This window comes from Bufo bufo, chromosome 5, assembly GCF_905171765.1.
Source record: "Bufo bufo chromosome 5, aBufBuf1.1, whole genome shotgun sequence".
NCBI lineage: Eukaryota > Metazoa > Chordata > Amphibia > Anura > Bufonidae > Bufo > Bufo bufo.
In genome coordinates, this window is record NC_053393.1 from 418,766,693 (window position 1) to 418,789,663 (window position 22,971).

At 40.3% G+C, this 22,971-nt stretch overlaps 1 protein-coding gene across 2 annotated transcripts in view; it reads left to right on the forward strand.

Annotated features, from left to right (window-relative positions):
• The window catches only part of RBMS3 (RNA binding motif single stranded interacting protein 3), an 830,965-nt gene that overhangs the window by 170,744 nt on the left and 637,250 nt on the right, over positions 1-22,971 (forward strand). For both annotated transcript variants that reach the window (XM_040433298.1, XM_040433299.1), the window contains exon 2: positions 19,158-19,324. In XM_040433298.1, the coding sequence (XP_040289232.1) occupies positions 19,158-19,324 (167 nt within the window). The remainder of the gene's footprint in view (positions 1-19,157; positions 19,325-22,971) is intronic.

The window sequence follows — 22,971 nt, forward strand, 5'->3', positions numbered from 1 at the left end:
TGTGCCTCCCACTTGTTAAGGGACCAAAAGTAATGGGACAGAATAATAAGCATAAATCAAATTTTCACTTTTAATTACTTGGTTGCAAATCCTTTGCAGTCAATTACAGCCTGAAGTCTGGAACGCATAAACATCGCCAGATGCTTGGTTTTATCCCTGGTGATGCTCTGCCAGGCTTCTACAGCAACTGTCTTCAGTTCCTGCGTGTTCTTGGGGCTTTGTCCCCTCAGTTTTGTCTTCATTTGGCTAAATATGAGCAGATAATATTGCCCGAAACACTTCAGAATTCATCCTGCTGCTTTTGTCAGTAGTCACATCATCAAAAAATACAAGAGAACCAGTTCAATTGGCAGACATACATGCCCATGTCATGATACTACCACCACCTTACTTCACTGATGAGGTGGTATGCTTAGGATCATGAGCAGTTACTTTCCTTCTCCATACTCTTCTCTTCCCATCACTCTGGTACAAGTTGATCTTGGTCTCATCTGTCCATAGGATGTTGTTCCAGAACTGTGAAGGCTTTTTTAGATGTCATTTGGCAAACTCTAATCTGGCCTTCCTGTTTTTGAGGCTCACCAATGGTTTACATCTTGTGGTGAACCCTCTGTATTCACTCTGGTGAAGTCTTATCTTGATTGTTGACTTTGACACACATACACCTACCTCCTGGAGAGTGTTCTTGATCTGGCCAACTGTTGTGAAGGGTGTTTTCTTCACCAGGGAAAGAATTTTTCGGTCATCCACCACAGTTGTTTTCCGTGGTCTTCCTGGTCTTTTGGTGTTGCTGAGCTCACCGGTGCGTTCCTTCTTTTTAAGAATGTTCCAAACAGTTGTTTTGGCCACGCCTAATGTTTTTGCTATCTCTCTGATGGGTTTGTTTTGTTTTTTCAGCCTAATGATGGCTTGCTTCACTGATAGTGACAGCTCTTTGGATCTCATCTTGAGAGTTGACAGCAACAGATTCTATATGCAAATAGCACACTTGAAATGAACTCTGGACCTTTTATCTGCTCATTGTAATTGGGATAATGAGGGAATAACACACACCTGGCCATGGGACAGCTGAGAAGCCAATTGTCCCATTACTTTTGGTCCCTTAACAAGTGGGAGGCACATATGCAAACTGTTGTAATTCCTACACCCTTCACATGATTTGGATGTAAATACCCTCAAATTAAAGCTGACAGTCTGCAATTAAAGCACATCTTGTTTGTTTCATTTCAAATTCATTGTGGTAATGTATAGAGCCAAAAATGGCAGAATTGTGTTGATGTCCCAATATTTATGGACCCAACTGTATGTTTGGCGCAAAAACCAAACTTCACATCACCAAAAGAACACCATACCCACAGTGAAGCATGGTGGTGGCAACATCATGCTTTGGGGCTGTTTTTCTTCAGCTGGAACTGGGGCCTTAGTTAAGCTAGAGGAAATTGTGAATAGTTCCAAATACCAGTCATTATTGGCACAAAACCTTCAGGTTTCTGCTTTAGAGCTGAACATGAAGAGGAACTTCATTTTTCAGCATGACAACGACACAAAGCACACATCCAAATCAACAAAGGAATGGCTTCACCGGAAGAAATGTTTTTGAATGGCCCAGCCAGAGCCCAGACATGAATCTGATTGAAAATCTGTGGGGTAATCTGAAGAGGGCTGTGCACAGGAGATGCCGTCGCAATCTGACAGATTTGGAGTGTTTTTGCAAAGAACAGTGGGCAAATCTTGCCAAGTCAAAATGTGCCATGCTGATAGACTCATACCCAAAAAGACTGGGTGCTGTAATAAAATCAAAAGGTGCTTCAACAATGTATTAGTTTAAGGTTGTGCACACTTATGCAACCATATTATTTTATTTTAATATTTTTTCTTTCCTCTACCTAAAAGATTTCAGTTTGTTTTGCAGTTGAGTTGTACGGTTTATAGGTCACATTAAAGGTGGAAAAAGTTCTGAAATGATTTATCTTTGTCTCATTTTTTTACATCACAGAAACCTGACATTTTAACAGGGGTGTGTAGACTTTTTATATTCACAGTATGTAGTGTAAAAATCCTATGTTCAGTAAATATTACTGTAAGCATTTATACTTAAATAAGGCTTTTCCATTAAAAAAATATTAGGGATCCTGGAACCCTTTAATGTAAAGTAAGTGTCACGGTCTCTCTGACAGAGGTGAGAAGATCTGAGAGAATAGTGGCACGTGAGGGTATCTGGCAGTCTCTCTGTTTTCTCCTTGTAGTGTTGTTGATTGGTAATGACCACACCTCTTGTCAGGTGCAGCTTGGGGTCATTGCTGAGGCTCTATTTAGTTCTGAAATTACACTGCTTACCATGCAGTTTATATTTACTGCTGGAGTTGGTTGAGCTGGTGTGTTGTTCCTTTGGATCTCCTGCTCCTCCATTCTTCTTTAAGCTAAGTGCATTTTGTTATTCGCTTGTGTTTGTTGTTTTCTACGCCTCAGGGAGACGCTGGTTCCTTCATCTTGGAAGGAACGAGTAGTCTCATTCCCTGCCACCACTCCTAGGGATTTCCAGGGTCTCCAGGGCTAAGGTTCCTGTGTATGAGTATTTCCACCTTCAGGGTCTACTCATATTGGCAGGAGTCAGGGAGAGGTCTAGAGATTCCTAGGAGGTCACCATCACTCTCCCTTAGTTTTGAGGTCTAGACTCCAGTCTATTTCCTTCTGTGTGTTATCTCGTGTTTTCCCCTCCCCATTACTTGTGACATTAAGCTAATGGATTAAAGGGCATCCTTCAGAAGATTTGTACCTATGAAAATGGTTGGCCTGTTGCATGTGTGCTTGGCATCTGAAGGCATCTGTGTTGGTCCCATGTTCATAGGTGCCCGCATTGCTGAGAAAAATTAAGTTTTAATATATGCAAATGAGCCTTTGGGAGAAATGGTGGTGTTGCCATTACTCGAAGAGACTCTTCTTTCTCTAAAACTGGCATCCCTTCTCCAATTTGCTTGACAGGGCCAGGTGTGGTGACATTTTCACTGCCAGACCCTGTCATTTAAATTGGAGAGTGAACAGCAGTGATTTGTCAACCATGCTTCACGTGTCCCAGTGACATGATGCATTGGTGACACGTCACTGCTAGGACCAGTCATTGGCTGTAGTAACTACATGACCCATGTCAAACCAGACATTGGAGATCCATGAGGAGATCCAAGTAATCCATTGATTATTTGGGACTCAAAGTAATCTCTTGATTTACTATCTCATAAGGTATCTTGTATCTAATACAATGGCAAACAAATGTGTAGGGAAGGTGACACTATGTTACATGGCAAAGATTTCCATGCATTTTTTGCGTAGATGTGCAACAATAGCATCTGCCTAGACAATAGTCTAGATAAATTATCAGTCAGGTAGGACTGACATAATTAAGAAGAGGTATGAATAACACAATTCCAGAAGGTTATGGTACAATATGTGTACAGTTAGTAGGTACCTAAATAGTCCTATTTTCTTGGATGATGTATTACACAGACAGGATGGAGATGGCAATCAATATGGTGGTGAAGTATAGAAAGTAAATAGAGGAAGTTGTGAGAATGTGCAGTAGACTGGACCCACCATATGATACATGAGGTGGATGGTGCACACAAACCATCAAGATCAAATCTTCATTAGAGGTTTCCTTTTCATTAAATACATCTCCATTGATGTCCGTGTTGTTCTTTCTGGTTTTCTGTTCTGTCAGAAAAAGTGACGTGACCAAGAGCCAAATCTGTCACAAAACTTTTGGCTTTTGTATGTCAGAAAAATATGATATTATATACCACTTAGTCGTGAGTGTTGTTTTATTTTTATTTTGTAAAAAACTGAACTTTTACCTAAAAATTTTACATTTGTTGAAATTCAAATTCATAATATAATCGTTTTCCCCAGGGAAGAAACTGGGCTGAACTTCGTAGTCTATGGACAACACAAGCTCTTATTTTGCTGACTTATATGTGAAAGTCTCTAGCTACAGACAAAGGTCATAACTAAATGTATTGTTCCATGTTCCACATTATAATAAGTTAGGATTTCTTGCGCAGTAGAAATAATTTTTTAGTCATCAGAACAATGTGTGTCCTTTCAACAACTGTGTAAAGCAATCTCTTTGACCGGTTAGGAACTGGCCAGTTATTATTTATTCTAACATATTACAACACCATCCCTTTTCTGCTCTCTGCAGCATCTGTTTGCAATCTGAATGGGAACTTGCATCATTTGTTAGGAATGTTGGCAGAACGTACCATTTTAATTGTGCCTTTGTTTTTCTTTAAATGTTTAGCACAAAGTTTGAAACATTATAAATCAGAGGCATGATATTAATTAATGAGATTGCTCCATGACGGGCATTTCCTGACCGCAGGTGTCTTGTGTAGAATGGTTTTACACAGAAAAGGTCTACTGGTATACAAAGCTGCTTGGGATTTTCACAGCTTGGGATATGTTTTTACTGCTAAAACAGATGTTTAAAACACCTTATGTTACCATTATTTATCAGGGACGTTGACTTGCATATTAATATGGTATTATTTTAGTATTATTTACTACAAGGACAGGGATATTGTCACAAAGCACATTCTATTGTATGTAGCGGGCGTAATGATGGGGAACAGCGATTGCCTGCCCCCCATCATTAAACCCCTCAGATGCTTTGTTGAACCTTTATTACATCATCTGACAGTCATATTAAGGCCTTTAAAGATAGAAAAATTCATACTCACCTCATCCATTTGCTCACGGAGAAGCCGTTGCGGCCATCTTGATTGAAGAAAACGTGCCAAATCTATTGCGTACTGACTTGATGATCTCACCGCACCCAGCCAGCGTGATCATGTGGTGATGGCAGCTCGCAATATTTTGCGCATTTTTTTCAAATCAAGATGGCTGCAACGGCCTCTCCACGAGGAGCAAATGGATGAGGTAAGTATCATTTTTTTTTTGTTTTTACTTCCATTTCAGGAAAAATTTATTTATTACCATGAAGCACCAGGAAATTCAGCTTCATGGCGAATCAAATATTTCCTGAAATTCAGATTAAAGTAAATTTGTTTTACTTTGTTTCGCTGAACACTAATCCTAATCGGTGAATTGTATTATGTAGAAATCTATGCAGGGTAAAGGTAAGTTTCACACTCCATGCGGCATTAAATGGTTGAGCTCTGTGGCGTAATATTCATTATATGGGCAGCACGGTGGGTTAGTGGTGAGAACTGGTGCCTTGCAGTGCTGGGGTCCTGGGTTCCCAGCATCTGTTTGTATGTTCTCCCCATGTTTACGTGATTTTCCCCAGGTACTTTGGTTTTCTCCCACACTCCAAAGACATACTGATAGGGTTCTTAGACTGTGACCCCCATTGGGGATAGCCTGATGCTAGTGTCTGTAAAGTTCTATGGAATATAGTATCTCTATATAAGTGCATAAAATAATAATTATATGGACAGCATTTTGGAGATCCCCAATTGTACTCTAATGGGCTGAAGTGAGGCATGCTGGCTTTGACAATATGGTGTTGATTAGTGTTGATCGAGCACTAAAGTGCTCGGGTGCTCTGGTGCTCGAGTAGAACACTTTAGGATGAGCACCCGAGCACAGTGGAATTCAATAGGAGAACCAGAGCATTAAACCAGGCACCCCCTGCTCTGAAGCGGGGAGGATGTCTGGTTCAAAGGAAAAGGTCAGAAATTGATGTAAACACCACTGAAATGGTTTGGGAACTGCATGGGGAGGATGTCTGGATGCATCTTGGACTCCCAGGTCGAGTAATACGCCAATTTTACAGACTGACAATAATACGCACAAAACCTAAGATAAAAATCGATTTTAGAGGAAAAATTGTTAGGAAACATTCTTTCCTGTATATTTACTAGTATATAAAGTGCAAGTGCTTGCAAAAATTACAAGGAAGGGACACTCCGATACAACCTGTATATCACAAAAAAGAGGGCCTCATTCACATTGTGGTACAATTGTTCATGTAGTGGGGCACACTAAGTGAAAGGGCTGCCAAAAATAACAAGGAACTGGCACTCCAATACACCCTTTATTACACATAAAGGAGGGCATCATACACACCTTTGAAAAATTATGATTGATGGTCTGCTGGTGACCCTCAAAAACATTAGGAGCAAGGGTCTGCTGGTGACCCTCTAAAACAGTGGTCCCCAACCTTTTTTGCACCAAGGACCGGTTTCATGCAAGACAATTTTCCCAGGGACCGTTTGGGGGGGGGGGGAAAGGGGCGGAGTTCTGGGGCGGGGCTTAGGGGGTGGGCGGGACCGACTGATTCACGCGCATAACAAAACACAAAGGTGCATATTAAAATATATAACACTATATAATGACTATATAAACTGACTATGGTCTCTGCTGCACTGGTCTCTGCTGCACTGGTCTCTGCTGCACTGGTCTCTGCTGCACTGGTCTCTGCTGCACTGTACCGTATTTTTCGCCCTATAAGATGCACCTAGGTTTTAGAGGAGAACAATAAGAAAAAAAAAATTTCATTACACCTCAGGTCAGACCAGCAATCAGACCTCAGATTAGACCCCCAATGGCTCAGATCAACCACCAAACCTTTAGCCATCTATCAGCCCCCAATGTCAGCCATAAACCCCCCCCAATGTTAGCCATAAACCCTGATCGCCGCGGCCCGGCTAACAATCTTCCACGGCCCGGTCCTGGGCCGCGGCCCGGCGGTTGGGGACCGCTGCTCTAAAACATTAGGGGCGAGGGCCTGCTGCTGATATGACCATCTAAAACATTAGGGGTGAGGGTCTGCTGCTGAGCTGATCCTCTAAAACATTAGGGGTGGGGGTCTGCTGCTGAGCTGATCCTCAAAAACATTAGGAGCAAGGGCCTGCTGGTGACCATCTAAAACATTAGGGGCGAGGGTCTGCAGCTGAGCAGACCCTCTAAAACATTAGAAGCGAGGGCAACCTAATAAGCATGTTGATATGATGGAGGAGGACGACGATAAAAGGAAGATTGAACCATATACTCTTTTTTTTGTGGTGGAAGGGGTGCATGGGAATACAGTGTATTCAATACACCATAAAATCCACATTTAAAGTGCCTTTATGTTCAGCCGCTTTCCTCTGGTAGAGTAGAGAAGTCAGGGGCAATCCAGGCCTTGTTCATTTTGATAAGAGTCAACCTGTCAGCATTTTCAGTTGACAGACTGATGCGCTTATCAGTTATTATGGCCCGAGCAGCACTAAATACCCGCTCTGACAAAACGCTGGCGGCAGTTTTGCTTAATTATTAATCCAAATGCTCTATTGAGACAGTTTTGTTTAATCACTTGTTCAAATATTGGCAATTGTAAGAGCTGCTGCAGCGTTGCCAGACTGGCAACAGCTGTAGATGACTTTTGGAAATGGGCATACATGTGGCGCACCTTCACCAGTAGCTCAGGCAAATTGAGGTAGGTTTTGAGAAACCGCTAAACCACTAAGTTGAACACGTGGGTATGTGTGTCAGCTAGCCGAGCTCCAAATCCGCCACCAAGTTATGGCCATTATCAGACACAACCATGCCTGGTTGTAGGTTGAGTGGCGAGAGCTACAGCTCAGTCTGGTCCCTTATACCCTGCCACAGCTCTGTGGCGGTGTGCTGTTTGTCATCTAAGCATATCAGCTTCAGCACGGCCTGTTGCCACTTCCCCACTGCAGTGCTACACTGCTTCCAGCTACTGACTGATGGCTGACTGGTGCTGCAAGATGATAATTCAGAGGTGGAAGTAGAGGAGAAGAAGTGGGGGTTGCAGCCACTAATGTAGCTGGTGGCGGAAATCCTGATGGAAGTAGCCTCTGTGTCCGCAAGCCTAAATGGCAACATTTCCAGGGCCAGCAATTTGGAAAGGTGCGCATTTAGTGCTATGGCCTGTGGGTGGGTGGTTGGGTATTTGTGCTTTCGTTCAAAGGCCTGGGGTATGGACATCTGTACGCTGCGCTGGGACACAGAAGTGGATGTGCTAGATGATGATGCAGGGCGGGAGGCATCCGGGCCTTCATCTTGGACAGGGGATTAGCCAGCACGTAACACAGGGGAAGAGGAGGCAGTGGTGTGACCCGCAGACACTGATTGTGGACCCAGGCGTTCGGCCTACCTATTAGAGTGCTTTGATGCCATGTAGTGGATCATTTTGGTGGTGGTAAGTTTGCATAGTAACATAGTTACGTAGTATATAAGGCCAAAAAAATACATTTGTCCATCCAGTTCGGCTTGTTATTCTGCAAGTTGATCCAGAGGAAGGCAAAAAAACTCCTGTGAGGTAGAAGCCAATTTTCCCCACTTAAAGAGGACCTTTCACTAGATTAAAAAATCTAAACTAACTATACAGACATGGAGAGCGGCGCCCAGGGACCCCTCTGCACTTACTATTATCCCTGGGCGCCGCTCCGTTTGCCCGGTATAGGCTCCGGTATCTTCACATGTTAGGCTCCACCCAGTTGAGCCTGCCGGCGCCTCCTTCTCCCATGCTGTAGCGCTGGCCAATCGCAGCGCTCAGCTCATAGCCTGAGAGGTTTTTTTTTCTCTCATGTCTGTATAGTTAGTTTAGATTTTTTAATCTAGTGAAAGGTCCTCTTTAAGGGGGAAAAAATTCCTTCCCGATTCCAATCAGGAAATCGGAATAATTCCCTGGATCAAAGACCCCTCTCTAGTAGCTGTAGCCTGTAATATTATTACACTCCAGAAATACATCCAGGCCCCTTGTGAACTCTTTTAGTGAACTCGCCATCACCACCTCCTCAGGCAGAGAGTTCCATAGTCTCACTGCTCTTATTGTAAAGAATCCTCTTCTATGTTTGTGTACAAACCTTCTTTTCTCCAGATGCAGAGGATGTCCCCTTGTCACAGTCACAGCCCTGGGAATAAAAAGATGATGGGATAGATCTCTGTACTGACCCCTGATATATTTATACATAGTAATTCGATCTCATCTCAGTAGTTTTTTTTCTAAAGTGAATAACCCTAATGTTGATAATCTTTCAGGGTACTGTAGTCCCCCCCCATTCCAGTTATTACTTATGCCCTTCTCTGTACCCTCTCCAGCTCTGCTATGTCTGGACAGGCCCCAGCCCCAAACTGTACACAGTGCTCCATGTGTGGTATGACTAATGATTTGTAAAGTGGCAGGACTATGTTTGACATTACTTAATTTTCTTAGGATACGGGGGTGTATGCCATCCGGTCCTGGCGATTTGTCAATTTTAATCTTTTTAAGACGCCGCTGTACTTCTTCCTGGGTTAGACAGGGCACTTTTAATGGGGAATTAACTTTTACCATTTATATCATTGAAGAACATTTTAGGGTTAGTTTTGCTCTCTTTGGCAATTAATCTCTCGGTCTCTAGTTTGGTTGCTTCTATTTGTTTTTTTTACATATTCAATTTTTTTTTCCTTAGTTTTTTAGTGCTTCCTTGCTACCCTCCTATTTTAGTGATTTAAATACTTTCTTTTTGTCATTTATTGCTTTATTTACAGTTCTATTTATCCACATTGTTTTTTTCTTTTTCCTTAATCTTTTATTCCCATAAGGTATGTACCCCTCACAATTAGATTTTAGGATGCTTTTAAAAATATCCCATTTTGATATTTTTTACCCTACTCTTTTCCTTCTGAGCTGTTCTAGTCCCTCCTTCCATTCCTCCCCCAGTCCCACTACCTTGCCCCCGGTCTCTATCTGCACTATCTTCCCATCCTATAACGTAATTGCCCTCCCCCAGTCCCTAGTTTAAACACTCCTCCAACCTTCTTGCCATCTTCTCCCCCAACACAGCTGCCCCTTCCCCATTGCGGCACAGCCCATCCCTACGATAGAGCCTGTAGCCAAAATAGAAGTTGGCCCAGTTCTCCAGGAACCCAAACCCCTCCTTCCTACACCAGCTCCTGAGCCACTTGTTAACCTCTCTAATCTCCCTTTGTCTTTCTTGTGTGGCTCATGGTACAGGTAGTATTTTGGAAAATACTATCTTTGAGGTCCTTACCCTAAGCATTTGACCTAAATCACTAAAGTAATTTTTAAGGACGCTCCACCTACCTCTAACTTTGTTATTGTTTCTGATATGGACCATGACCGCTGGATCTTTTCCAGCCCATCTCAGTAATCTGTCAACCCGATCCACGATGTGTCGAACTTGAGCGCTAGGAAGACAACACACCTTTCGACGATCCCGGTCTTTGTGACAGATCGCCCTATCTGTACCCCTAAAAATTGAGTCTCCCATTACCAGCACCTGTCTGGCCTGCCCTGCTTTCCTGGTCACCTGCTTATTGGCAGTGAAAATAATATATCCAAATTCATATCACTTTATTATGTATAAAATAATATAGAGAGAAAGGGCGGGATGGAAAAAGTATACAGAAAAGCGAAGGGCATATATTTCACTAGACTGTCATGTATCCCCACAAGGCTAATAAGCACTAGCCAGGTACCAGGTCAATGCTGTGTCTCACAAGCACCCAATGTATGCCCTGGAGGTGATATAAAATATACACACCCCAGTAGAGAATTGCATAGTATAATACAATTGTATCAAGGAATATTTCATGGATGTTAGTGAGATCCAAAGCCTACGTCTGTGGTAACCATAATCAGCATATATATATGGTGCATGGTACCAATATGTCAACAACCTAATCTCACACAGCACATGATAAAATATCTATGACCTGATCAATAACATAGGCCTAATATGGGTGCTGTATATGGCAGTGTCTAAAATGATGTCTTAATAGACATCCTAAGACGTACCTGAAGACATGACCAAGCCCAGATGGATATAATAGCCCTAAGCGCAGGACCTCGACGCGCGTTTCACCTCAACGGCTTCGTCGGGAGGTATGAAAATATGAAATAGCAGGGTATATATACTAGTAATATTAGTGGATAAACTACCTGGATTGCAGACACCTGTGCTCCAACTTATCGGGCACGACACCACCCTGATGTACGGCTCCATCTCTCAGCGCGTCCATGCCAACTCACTGCGCATGCACAGCGTGTAATGACGTAATGGAGCACGTCGAGATGGAGCCGGACAGCGCATGCGAGGAGCCGTGACCCAGTGGAACGCATATGACCCGCAAGCATTTGGCCATTGGTCGATCTAATCTTACTAATGTAACGGCTATGGCTAGATCTCAATAGTTAATAATGCTACAAACTCCATGCTACTCCATAACAGTAATCCATATTAGGCACATGTTTTACATTAATAAATATGGCCAACCTACCAGAACATATCAGAATCATCATATTGATCAATATCTAAAGAAATACCCAATGACCATATATATTATGTAGTCTGTCCATCCAAGGAATTATCTAAAAATAACAGTGCATATATCAACATAATTGCTATATCTGATTGGGGCATCACTGATATTACAAAAATCAATTAGTGATCAATTTAATTATTACACATGATTAAAATTATACATTTATATTACATGATTGAATTGTACTTAGAATAGTGTTAGCGTCCCATATTTTTTTTAATAAAAAAATATTATTAAAACATAAAATATGAAAATTAAAGAAAAAATGTATAATAAATAAAAAACTAAAGTATATAGGGATTTATAAGAAAAAAAAAAATAATTAGAACATCAATATGTGATTAATAGTGTAATCCCTATTAAAAGGCATCACACATTTCACTATAAAAATCCCATACTAGCAGGCAGGCTGGCCGGTCACTCACTCCGTCATGCGCATGCTCTGCCTGCTTCATTAATAAAGTGGGAGGAGCATGTGTGTGACCAAGTGAGTGACCGGCCAGCCTGCCTGCTAGTACGGGAGTTTCATAGTGAGTACTATGTGGATTGCGCTACCGCAAAGGATTGCTATACATTACTAATGGATTGCCTACACTTTACATATGAATACTGCTGTGTTCAGGGCCCGGTATAATAGAGTACAGTGACTGCATCGGGCCGTGCTGCAATTTCAACACCAGTTGCCAGCCTTCACCTTCTGTATTTGGGGTCACTATTTACACAGGGACACTGTTATGGAGGAGGATCTGTTTATGACACATATATAGCATAAGATGCTATATATGTGTAATCCACAGATCCCACCATAGCAGTGTCATCCATAGATCCCCCCCATAACAGTGTCATCCACAGATCCCCCATAACGGTGTCATCCACAGATGCCCCATAACAGTGCATCATCCACATATCCCCCATAATAGTGTCATCCACAGACCACCATTAGTTCAAAACCCACCAAAAGCACACCTTTTGGTTAAAAATATTTTTTTTCTTATTTTCCTCCTCAAAAACCTAGCTGCGTCTTATGGGCAGGTGCGTCTTATAGGGCCAAAATTACGGTATGTTACACATACAGTAGCACAGGTTTTGTAAGTGTATGCACAAATAAATTAAACTGAATGTCACTGATATTTAGGATAGGCAAAAGTTATACAGGAGATGTAGCACAGGAAATGTCACTGCCACCAGCAGTGAAAAAATTTGAGTGAATGTCACTGATATTTAGGATGGGCAAACATTATACACGAGATGCAGCACAGGTAATGTCGCTGCCACAAGCAGGGAAAAAATTTGACTGAATGTCACAGATATTTAGGATGGGAAAATGTTATACACGAGATGTAGCACAGGTAATGTCGCTGTCAGCAGCGGCCAAACAATTGCGCTGAATGTCACAGATATTTAGGATGCGCAAATGTAGCACAACAGATGTAGCAGAGGTTGTGTCACTGTCAGCAGCGGCCAAACAATTGCATGCAATTTAGCACAGGTTGCGCTAATAATATATATTGCAGCCAGATCAAACAATAGTTCTTAAAATGACTTTTGGGTCTCTAACACATTTCAAGACTAAACCCTGCCTAAAAAAAATATATATATATTCCTGTCCCTACACTATCTGTCCCTTCTGCTGCAGCTCTCCCTGACTAAGACAGCTGAACCACGTGTCATCGGTTGCCATATAGCACCCGATGACACGTTCTGGTAAGCCAATCACTGTAATGCCAGTAACCAACATGGCTACGGCATTACAGTGAGTGCCAGTACTTCCCGCATCGCGCTCGAGCACAAGCGGTGTTTGGCCGAAAACCACGATGTGCCGAGCATCGCGATGCTTGAGTCAAAATGGTGTTCGGACGAGCATGCTCGCCCAACACTAGTGTTGATGGGAGCCTTTTTAGTCACTGCATTTATTATAACAGCCTGTAAAGGTAGAAAATCTGTGGGCAGTATATTAACAGTCTATATAGATAGCTTCGGTGTAGTACCCTTTGGACTGTAGTTTCAGGCTAGTTTTAGAAAATGAACAATTGTAAAAAAACACTTTCTCCTGATAACTGACAAATGTAATGGTGCTGCCAATCTCCTGATCTCTTTTTTTGCTGAAGTGGATACCTAAATCATCATTTCTGGTCAGAAGATCATACAGTGTGAACAGCAATCTGCTGCCCAGAAACAATTATTCTTCATGAGTAGTGATGAGCGGCAGGGGCAATATTCAAATTCGCAATATTTCGCGAATATTTGGGCGAATATTCGCCATATATTCGCGAATTCGCGAATTCATGATCTCCAGGCAATATTTTCTTGATTGCGAAAATTTGCCTAAAATATTCGCATAAAAATTCTCATGAACTGGTATTTACGAAAAAATCGAATATTCGCGATTACGAATATATTTTGCGATATTCTAAATATTTGCGAATTCTCGAAGTGCCGATATTCGCAATTAAAATTTGCAATTCGAATATTCGTGCTCAACACTATTCATGAGGAGGAGCAATCATAACTCTCACCTGCTGTGACAAGCAGGCAATTATCAGGAACAGTTTGTTACCAAAAAGTGGTTTCTCAGTACAGAAGTCTCAAGTTGGTTGTCTCACTTTAGCAAATTACATTTATCATGTAGACAAAGTTATTACAAGACACTTAATAATGTATTGCGATTGTTCATATCACCTCCTTTGCTGGTTTGATTCATTTTTCCATCACATTATACACTGCTCGTTTCCAGGGGTTATGGCACTGCTGCAGATCAGCACTGCTCCTTACCCAAAGATTACAGTCTCTTTCTGCTACATGGTAAAGTTGAACATATATTAGATTGAAGTCAGCCAGTCAGTTTGATCTGTTTGGCTAGCAATTAAATGTACAGTATATGGTGGGGTCAGCCCAAAAGCCCCTGAAAGTGAAACAGGATCGTACATATTGAAGTTCGGTATATAAAATTCTTTATTCCGTGGGACATAAGGAATTAGCTATTGACCACACACAGATGTTTAACCGACAGCTATATAATGTGCATATCAGGTGCACTACATAAAATTATTCATTATGCGGTATGTACATTATATGCAATCTCCCATTTGCTATTTTTCACATTGTAAGCTTGCTTATCTAGTCTCCACTGGTACAATAAACCATACTAATGCCATGTAACCTAACACTGGTGATAGTTAAAGATGAGATGAGCGAACTGATTCTAAAATTTTGAAATTGGACCTAAACTTTTCAAAAAGTTTTTACTTTAATAAACCCTAATTTTTTGTGATGTCAGAGTGTCAAATGGAACACTTTACAGTTGGGTCGACTTTATTTGGACCTAAATCCAATTGCAGGGTTGATTCAGCCAAATTTGCCCAATAAAAATTTTAAGAAATTTGTTAATTTTTTGTGAGAATGTCTGTCTATACATCACTTTAAAAGATGCAATGTCCAAAATGAGAATCGTTGACCTTTTGTGTATACCCTAGTAAGTAGTATAGATATCACTTTATTTATATGTAGAATGTTATAAGGAAAAAAAAAAAATAGAGTAATCATATCTAGTGTTGAGCGAAGCATCCAAAGTGGAATTCGGTCAGAATTTTAGGAAAAATTTGATTCTAAACTAAGCTGAATTTCCTCGCACTTCATGGTAACAAACCAATTTTCCTAAAAGAGTGGCTGGATTTGTGTTAGAAAGAACGGCAAAAAAAATGCAGACCTCATCTATTTGCTCACGCAGAGGCATTCCACTACTCTCTTGTTTGAAAAACACTTGACAAAGGACCTGCGCTGAGCATGATGATGTCACTGGGAGCGCCCAGCGCAATCATGTGGTGACATCATCACTGACCAGCGAGAGCTGGTGCCTTCTCGAACAGCTGATCGGTAGGGTTCCCGGGTGTCAGACCCCATGGATGAGATACTGATCATCTTAGATCATCATGGTAAAACTCCCAGAAAGCCTCTTTAAAATTATAACATTTGTGTCTGCTCATGCAGGGTTAAACATAATCTCTGAGTAAAATTTTCTTTATAACTTAACAAGGATGTTTTTGCTTAGCCTTTTTTCTACATCACTCAACCTTATACCACAGACAAAAAAAATTGTAGTCAAATTTATTTGAACATTTTTATAGTCTACGCTAGAATGTAACTATTCCCACAACATAGGTGGTACAGTAGCTGCTTTCAAATATCTGAATTATTTTTCCAGATGTCACCTATTGAATTTTTCCCTGGTACTTTTCTGCCAGGTTCTGTCAAGCTGATTTTAGTAGAACACATAAGCCTATAGATTATACCTGTTTCCTCTCTGGGGGAAAAGTAGATGGCAGAATGTAGGAGTCTGCGCCTCTCCTCAAAGCCAGTTCTTTTAATGCCTAGTCTCTAGAAAACTAAGAAAAATAACTTCATAGTACTTAGAAAACTGGTTTATAATAATGTAAATGTTGCCAGTACTGGAAGAAGCTTCTGTTGATTATATGCAATATTCTAACTCGGCAAATGCATATAAATAGACAGCTGCAGCTACAGTTTGTAATACACTAGAATTGTGACAGTCTGGATTGCAATATGTAGTATAATCAGACTTTGAACAAAACATATAGAACTGTATTAATAAAAAATAGGGGGCTTGATGATTTCAACCTGAGCTCTAATTTTGCGACCACGTGTCACACTATGAATTGCAGTATGCATTGTATAGTATTTTAGGAAAATCCTTGGGAAACTATTTTGTACTATTTTTTTCCCTAAGAGAGGGTGCCTAAGATTGAGGTATCCTAGCTTGCTAGTCTTAGTAAAGGTGGGCCTTTCTGGTTGCCTGCCTGTGTACCAAAATGTGCCTATTTAATGACTCTGACCCTCACTTTCCTGTCCTGAATTCTGCCTGATGGCCCTCAGATGCCTGCCCTGACCACAGACTTGTTTTATGGTTACACATAAACTCTACCTGCTCTGACCTCTACCTGGTTCCTGACTATGAGTATTGCCTGTTCCCTTGGTGCACCGCACTGTCTCTGAACCCTGTGGCTGAGCTGCCAACTACACTGGGGCTATTTCCAGAGGTAGTGGCCTGGTGGCTCCCCTGCAGTGAAAGCCAGTTCTCTGATAGGGGTTTAACTCTAAAAACCAGAGGACCACAAAAATAATGCCCTTAGGACTAGCCCAAAGTGGCTCCACACCCATTGCACGTATATAAATATATATATATATATATATATATATATATATATATGTGTATATGTGTGTGTGTGTGTATATATATATATATATATACACACACACATATACACACACACATACGCTGTACATACTCGACTACACTTCCAGATAGTGATGCATGAAACAAAGCTTCTATACTTTTGTCACTATCCCAGAGTAGAGGCACATGCACAAGATTGTCAAAGCTGGCCCAGATATCTGTCCCTGTCAATCAAGCAGCAATAGGAGCATCTTCAGCTTCAAGGACAGCCCTTTGCTGGTGCAGAACTTTGGTTGATGAGAGGAATTGATTAGAAAGAATCAATTTGCTGATCTCTACTAGCATACCATAGAAGTCTATGAATACCGATTTTTTTTATTTTTTATAAATTCTTTATTTTTCAAATTTTTCAAATCATTTCCAGACATGAAAAGCATTTTCAGTACAAACAGGTAACATCTTTAAGGCATCAGTTAGCTACAAAAGCCAAAAACCGCATCAGATGAATATTATTAATGGTTTACAAATTAATTTAAGATGGTATGTTTTTTGTTATAAGAGCATATCTTATTCAATCTGTACATAAGAGCTCTTGTGCATCTATACTGGGAAGCCCCAGATCTCTAGCTATGATCTTACTCTATAAAATACAATCGGTTCCTCTGTGAAGAACATAAACATAAAAGGGGGGAAGAAGGGGAGGGAAGGAGTGGGAAAGGGGGGGATAGCCTAGTCTCCCATATCGTGCTCAGTGATATCTGAATCGCGTTCAGATGTACAGGACTTGTTCTCATAATATCCTATTGAATCATCACTTAACAACTCACTCGCTTCTATGTGAAGCTCAAGCTACGGTTTTCACTATCTCCCATAGATTCCTATGAATACCGATTTATTACCATCTACAACTTGTACAGAACCATAATACTTTAGTGTGTATCAGTCCTTAAAGGGGTTGTCCGAGTTATATCAATATATGTTAAGGTGGCTTATAATAGTATTAAAAACACATTTGTAATTTACTCACAATATTCTGCCGTGTTTCACCATGGCCGATGCGGGTCATGTGACCCCTGATGTCATCCACCAGGCTCCGTTGCTGATGTCTCGTGTACAGGCTTCTCTCTGTTTTAGAGAGTGTCCTGGCTCTGTACACGAAATGTCAGAGCCTTGTGTGCTTGCCCCCTCTCTCTCCTCGGCTGCCTCGGCTTCTGTGAGGGATCAGGCATGCGAGATCCTTACCAGTGTCGGCAGCCATGCAGAAAGATTCAATGGTGTGCCCGCTCCCTCCCTGTGATCCAACAGTGTGCCCGTTCCCCTGCCTCTGTGTCTGGCAATCTTTATCAGCCTCAGCAAGTTACCATTTCTCTACTCCACCGGCCATCAAAAACAAAATCACCCCCAGGAACATCACAAAGTAAATCATTGTCCATAATATAGATATAGCCTACATCTATATGTATCTAAGCTATATGTATCTGAGCTATATGACAGCTATATGTATCTAACCTATATGACAGCTATATGTATCTAAGCTATATGACAGATACATATAGCTGTCATATAACTTAGATAAATACAGCTGTCATGTAGCTTAGATACATATAGCTGTCATGCAGCTTAGTTACATATAGCTGTCTTATAGCTTAGATACATATAGCTGTCTTATAGCTTAGATACATATAGCTTTTTATATAGCAATGTGACAGGAAGATCTTTTGGCTGTATGAACTACGGTAGGAGATGATTGTGTGTTTTTTTTATGCAAAGTTAGGATGTGCAGAGCAGAGTGAGGGGAAGGTCAGATTGTTCACACCCACAAATATTCATGAGGGAGAGCTCAGGCATTGCTGTTACACGCCCCCACAGCTTTGCAGCAGCTTGTAAACAAAGCAATAATAACAGAACCATGCAAAGGTGTAAGTATAGGTTTTTCTCTTAAGAAATCAAGATTAACGAATGTTTATGTAAGTCCTGAAACGTTTTATAATTTTTTTTTTTAATTTTTTTTATAACTCTTTGTAACCCTTTAAAGTTGGTTGTTTTCCATTGTGTAATCATTCTACTTTTAATTACCCATGTAGCTTAGGCATTTGGAGCCAGTAGATGCACTATAAAAGGATAACAGTAGGACCATGCCATTCACCATATTTATTTATCAAACTTTTTGCGCCTCACAAGTGAGGATGGCTTTGCTGGAAAGGAGGTTTGGCTGAAGTTGCCCAAGAATTTATTCACAATATTCTGGGTTACGTAAGACAACTAATAGGTGGTATAAACTTAGACAGTCTAAAGATGCACCAGATTTATCATCCAGCATCAGTCACTGTGATAAATTTGGTGCATATTTAGACTGTCTAGTCAAAGTTTACACTGTCTAAATGTATTAAGTATTAGTATAAATCTGCCCCCTGTAAGTTTTCCTTTTTTGTGAACAAATTATAATGCACTAATACCTGGTAAATTATAAATATGTGTGACAGTTTTAGGTTTTCCCATTTTTTAACATTTTTATGTAATATGTTACCTACATGCAATTATTATATTGAGGAAATGTTAACATATATTTCAATTAAACAGGTATACATAAAACTTTACATTAATAGGAATTAATAGAACATGACAGATTCTTGAGTTTAATACTACATGTGTTTTTTTTTGTGTATTTCAGCAGTCCTATGCACCAGCTCCCCATCCCATGGCTCCCCCCAGCCCAAGTACAAACAGTAGTAACAACAGCAGCAACAGCAATGGAGAACAGCTGAGTAAAACAAACCTATATATAAGAGGACTTCCACCTGGCACGACAGACCAAGACCTCATTAAGCTATGTCAACCGTAAGTCATATAAATAATTGCATAATGTATGTACTGCAATTTAAACCAATGGCAATTTTTTTATTTATTATGTTTTGTATATGGATCAATTAATTCAATTAATCACATGCAAGGCATTGCCAAGGGAGGGAAAACAGTACTAAGTTCAGTAAAGTAATACATGATCTTTACTCCTAACAGCTCATGGAGATAATAGGAATAGTTGTGTATCTCGATGTCATCAATAAATGTCTGCACATTAGTCTATTTTACAATGTACCGTAACTTCAATCTTAGGGATTGAGGTTCTTCACTTTTTATTCCCTATATTATTCATGGACATTTGATATATACCTAGGCAGGCGCCATGAGCTCTATTAATTTAAAAATGTCTAATACAAAAGCGACCTCAATTTGCTCAGAATTAGGTAAACTTTCTATAACTTCAGTATATGAATAGATTTGCTTGAAGAGAATGAACATACCCAGAAAATTAGGAAGGTTCATTGCATTTTAGAAGTCTCAATAAACATTGACTTGCATTGAGGTCTTCTGTTATCAGTGAACCATATTATTTTATTAGGCATAAATGTTATAATATTTTATAGTTATTAATATACTAAATAATTATTGATTGATAATTTGTCAAAAATGGTTCAGTATATGTCTTTTACTGTACACAGTACATCATTCTTTTGCTCATTAAATAAAACTAATTCAGCACTATTCACTACGTTTGCAGTAGTAGAAAGTGGGGGAATAGATCTGGCAAGAAACACTAAGTAAGTTGTCACTTTTGTAACTGTATTAGCAGAGGCATAAATTGAAGCCCCTGGACTCCAAATATCTCAAAGGCCACCAACCTATCTTGCTGAGTGGAATTTAAATAGTAAATTGACAGTATATGGAAAGTCCACCTTTTAAATATGACCTTTTAAATATGTACAAAGCAAGAAAGAAAAAATGGCTGTCTCACAGTCAATTTGCATACACTTTACTAGATCAGTACATATATCTTATAGAAAATATCATAAAAACAATATCCCCATTATGAAAATTCAAATCAAAAACACATTCACGGGCCTGCTAAGCATTTAATATGCTAATAATATTATTAGCTACCACTGAGGAAGGAACGTCTTGTTCCGAAACGCATCTGGTAGATACGGCCTCTGAGAAATTGAGAAATTGAAGACGTACATCATCATTTGAAAATAATCAACAAGAGGCGTCCCCGCGCTGCAATGGTGCATGCGTGAGAAAATCATCCAAGCCGGCATACAGCAGAATTGGCGGCCGACTGCGATTCATCAACACGGTCACATCGCTGTGGGTTCCGTGAGTAACAGATCTCTAAAACCACCACCAATATAAACAAATATAATGATATTAAGTTTATTTATAAAGAAGCTATCTGACTGGACATAGTACAATGAATAGTGGAACATTTCATGTAAAGCCTGTATTAATATTTTTTTTTGTTAATACCACAAGTTACAGCCTGAGCGCAGGAGCGCTAGGACATTAAACATTAAATACATCTTATGTGAATATCAATAAGATAAAACTAAATGTGCATTGCATATACTGATACAAGGAATTATAAGTACCACAAAGCCGTATCGTGTACATTATTTATAGTTTTATGCGAGAGCGTCGCATCTTAAATGCTTAACGGGACTGTGAATGTGTTTTTAATAATTTTTATAATCGGGGTATTGTTTTTATGATATTTTTATAAGATATATACATATATATATATATATATATATATATATACAGGGTGGGCCATTTATATGGATACACCTTAATAAAATGGGAATGGTTGGTGATATTAACTTCCTGTTTGTGGCACATTAGTATATGTGAGGGGGGAAACTTTTCAAGATGGGTAGTGACCATGGCGGCCATTTTGAAGGCGGACATTTTGAATCCAACTTTTGTTTTTTCAATAGGAAGAGGGTCATGTGACACATCAAACTTATTGGGAATTTCACAAGAAAAACAATGGTGTGCTTGGTTTTAACGTAACTTTATTCTTTCATGAGTTATTTACAAGTTTCTGACCACTTATAAAATGTGTTCAATGTGCTGCCCATTGGGTTGGATTGTCAATGCAACCCTCTTCTCCCACTCTTCACACACTGATAGCAACACCGCAGAAGAAATGCTAGCACAGGCTTCCAGTATCCGTAGTTTCAGGTGCTGCACATCTCGTATCTTCACAGCATAGACAATTGCCTTCAGATGACCCCAAAGATAAAAGTCTAAGGGGGTCAGATCGGGAGACCTTGGGGGCCATTCAACTGGCCCACGACGACCAATCCACTTTCCAGGAAACTGTTCATCTAGGAATGCTCGGACCTGACACCCATAATGTGGTGTGCACCATCTTGCTGGAAAAACTCAGGGAACGTGCCAGCTTCAGTGCATAAAGAGGGAAACACATCATCATGTAGCAATTTCGCATATCCAGTGGCCTTGAGGTTTCCATTGATGAAGAATGGCCCCACTATCTTTGTACCCCATATACCACACCATACCATCAATTTTTTTGTTCCAACAGTCTTGGAGGGATCTATCCAATGTGGGTTAGTGTCAGACCAATAGCGGTGGTTTTGTTTGTTAACTTCACCATTCACATAAAAGTTTGCCTCATCACTGAACAAAATCTTCTGCGTAAACTGAGGGTCCTGTTCCAATTTTTGTTTTGCCCATTCTGCAAATTCAGTGCGCCGATTTGGGTCATCCTCGTTGAGATGCTGCAGTAGCTGGAGTTTGTAAGGGTGCCATTTGTGAGTAGCTAATATCCGTCGAAGGGATGTTCAACTAATGCCACTCTCCTGTGACATGCGGCGAGTGCTATGCTGTGGGCTCTTGTTGAATGAAGCTAGGACAGCCACTGATGTTTCTTCATTAGAGACAGATTTCATGCCTCCACATTTTGGCAAATCCAACACTGAACCAGTTTCACGAAACTTAGCAAGCAGTTTGCTAACTGTAGCATGGGAGATGGGTGGTCTCGTAGGGAGATGGGTGGTCTCGTAGGGTGTCTTGCATTGAAATCTGCTGCAATGACCTAGTTACTGCGTTCACCAGACATCAACACAATTTCTATCCGCTCCTCACGTGTTAACCTCGGCGACATGTCAATGGCTGTGAACAAAGAGAAACTTGTAAATGACTCATGAAAGAATAAAGTTACGTTAAAAGCAAGCACACCATTGTTTTTCATGTGAAATTCCCAATAAGTTTGATGTGTCACATGACCCTCTTCCTATTGAAAAAACTAAAGTTGGATTCAAAATGGCCGACTTCAAAATGGCCACCATGGTCACCACCCATCATGAAAAGTTTCCCCCCTCACATATACTAATGTGCCACAAACAGGAAGTTAATATCACCAACCATTCCCATTTTATTAAGGTGTATCCATATAAATGGCCCACCCTGTATATATATATATACTGATCTTGTAAAGAGTATGCAAATTGACCAGCCTTTTAATTTTCTTGCTTTGTACATTTTAATCACCAGTTGGTAGTTAGTGGGCTGGGCTCCAGTCCACAGATTGGTGAGCATCTTGGTCATTTTGTGTAAGTCACCCTTTAAATATATCTCTGTGTGACACAAAGTTGTAAAACACCTGTATATATGTAGATTTAAAT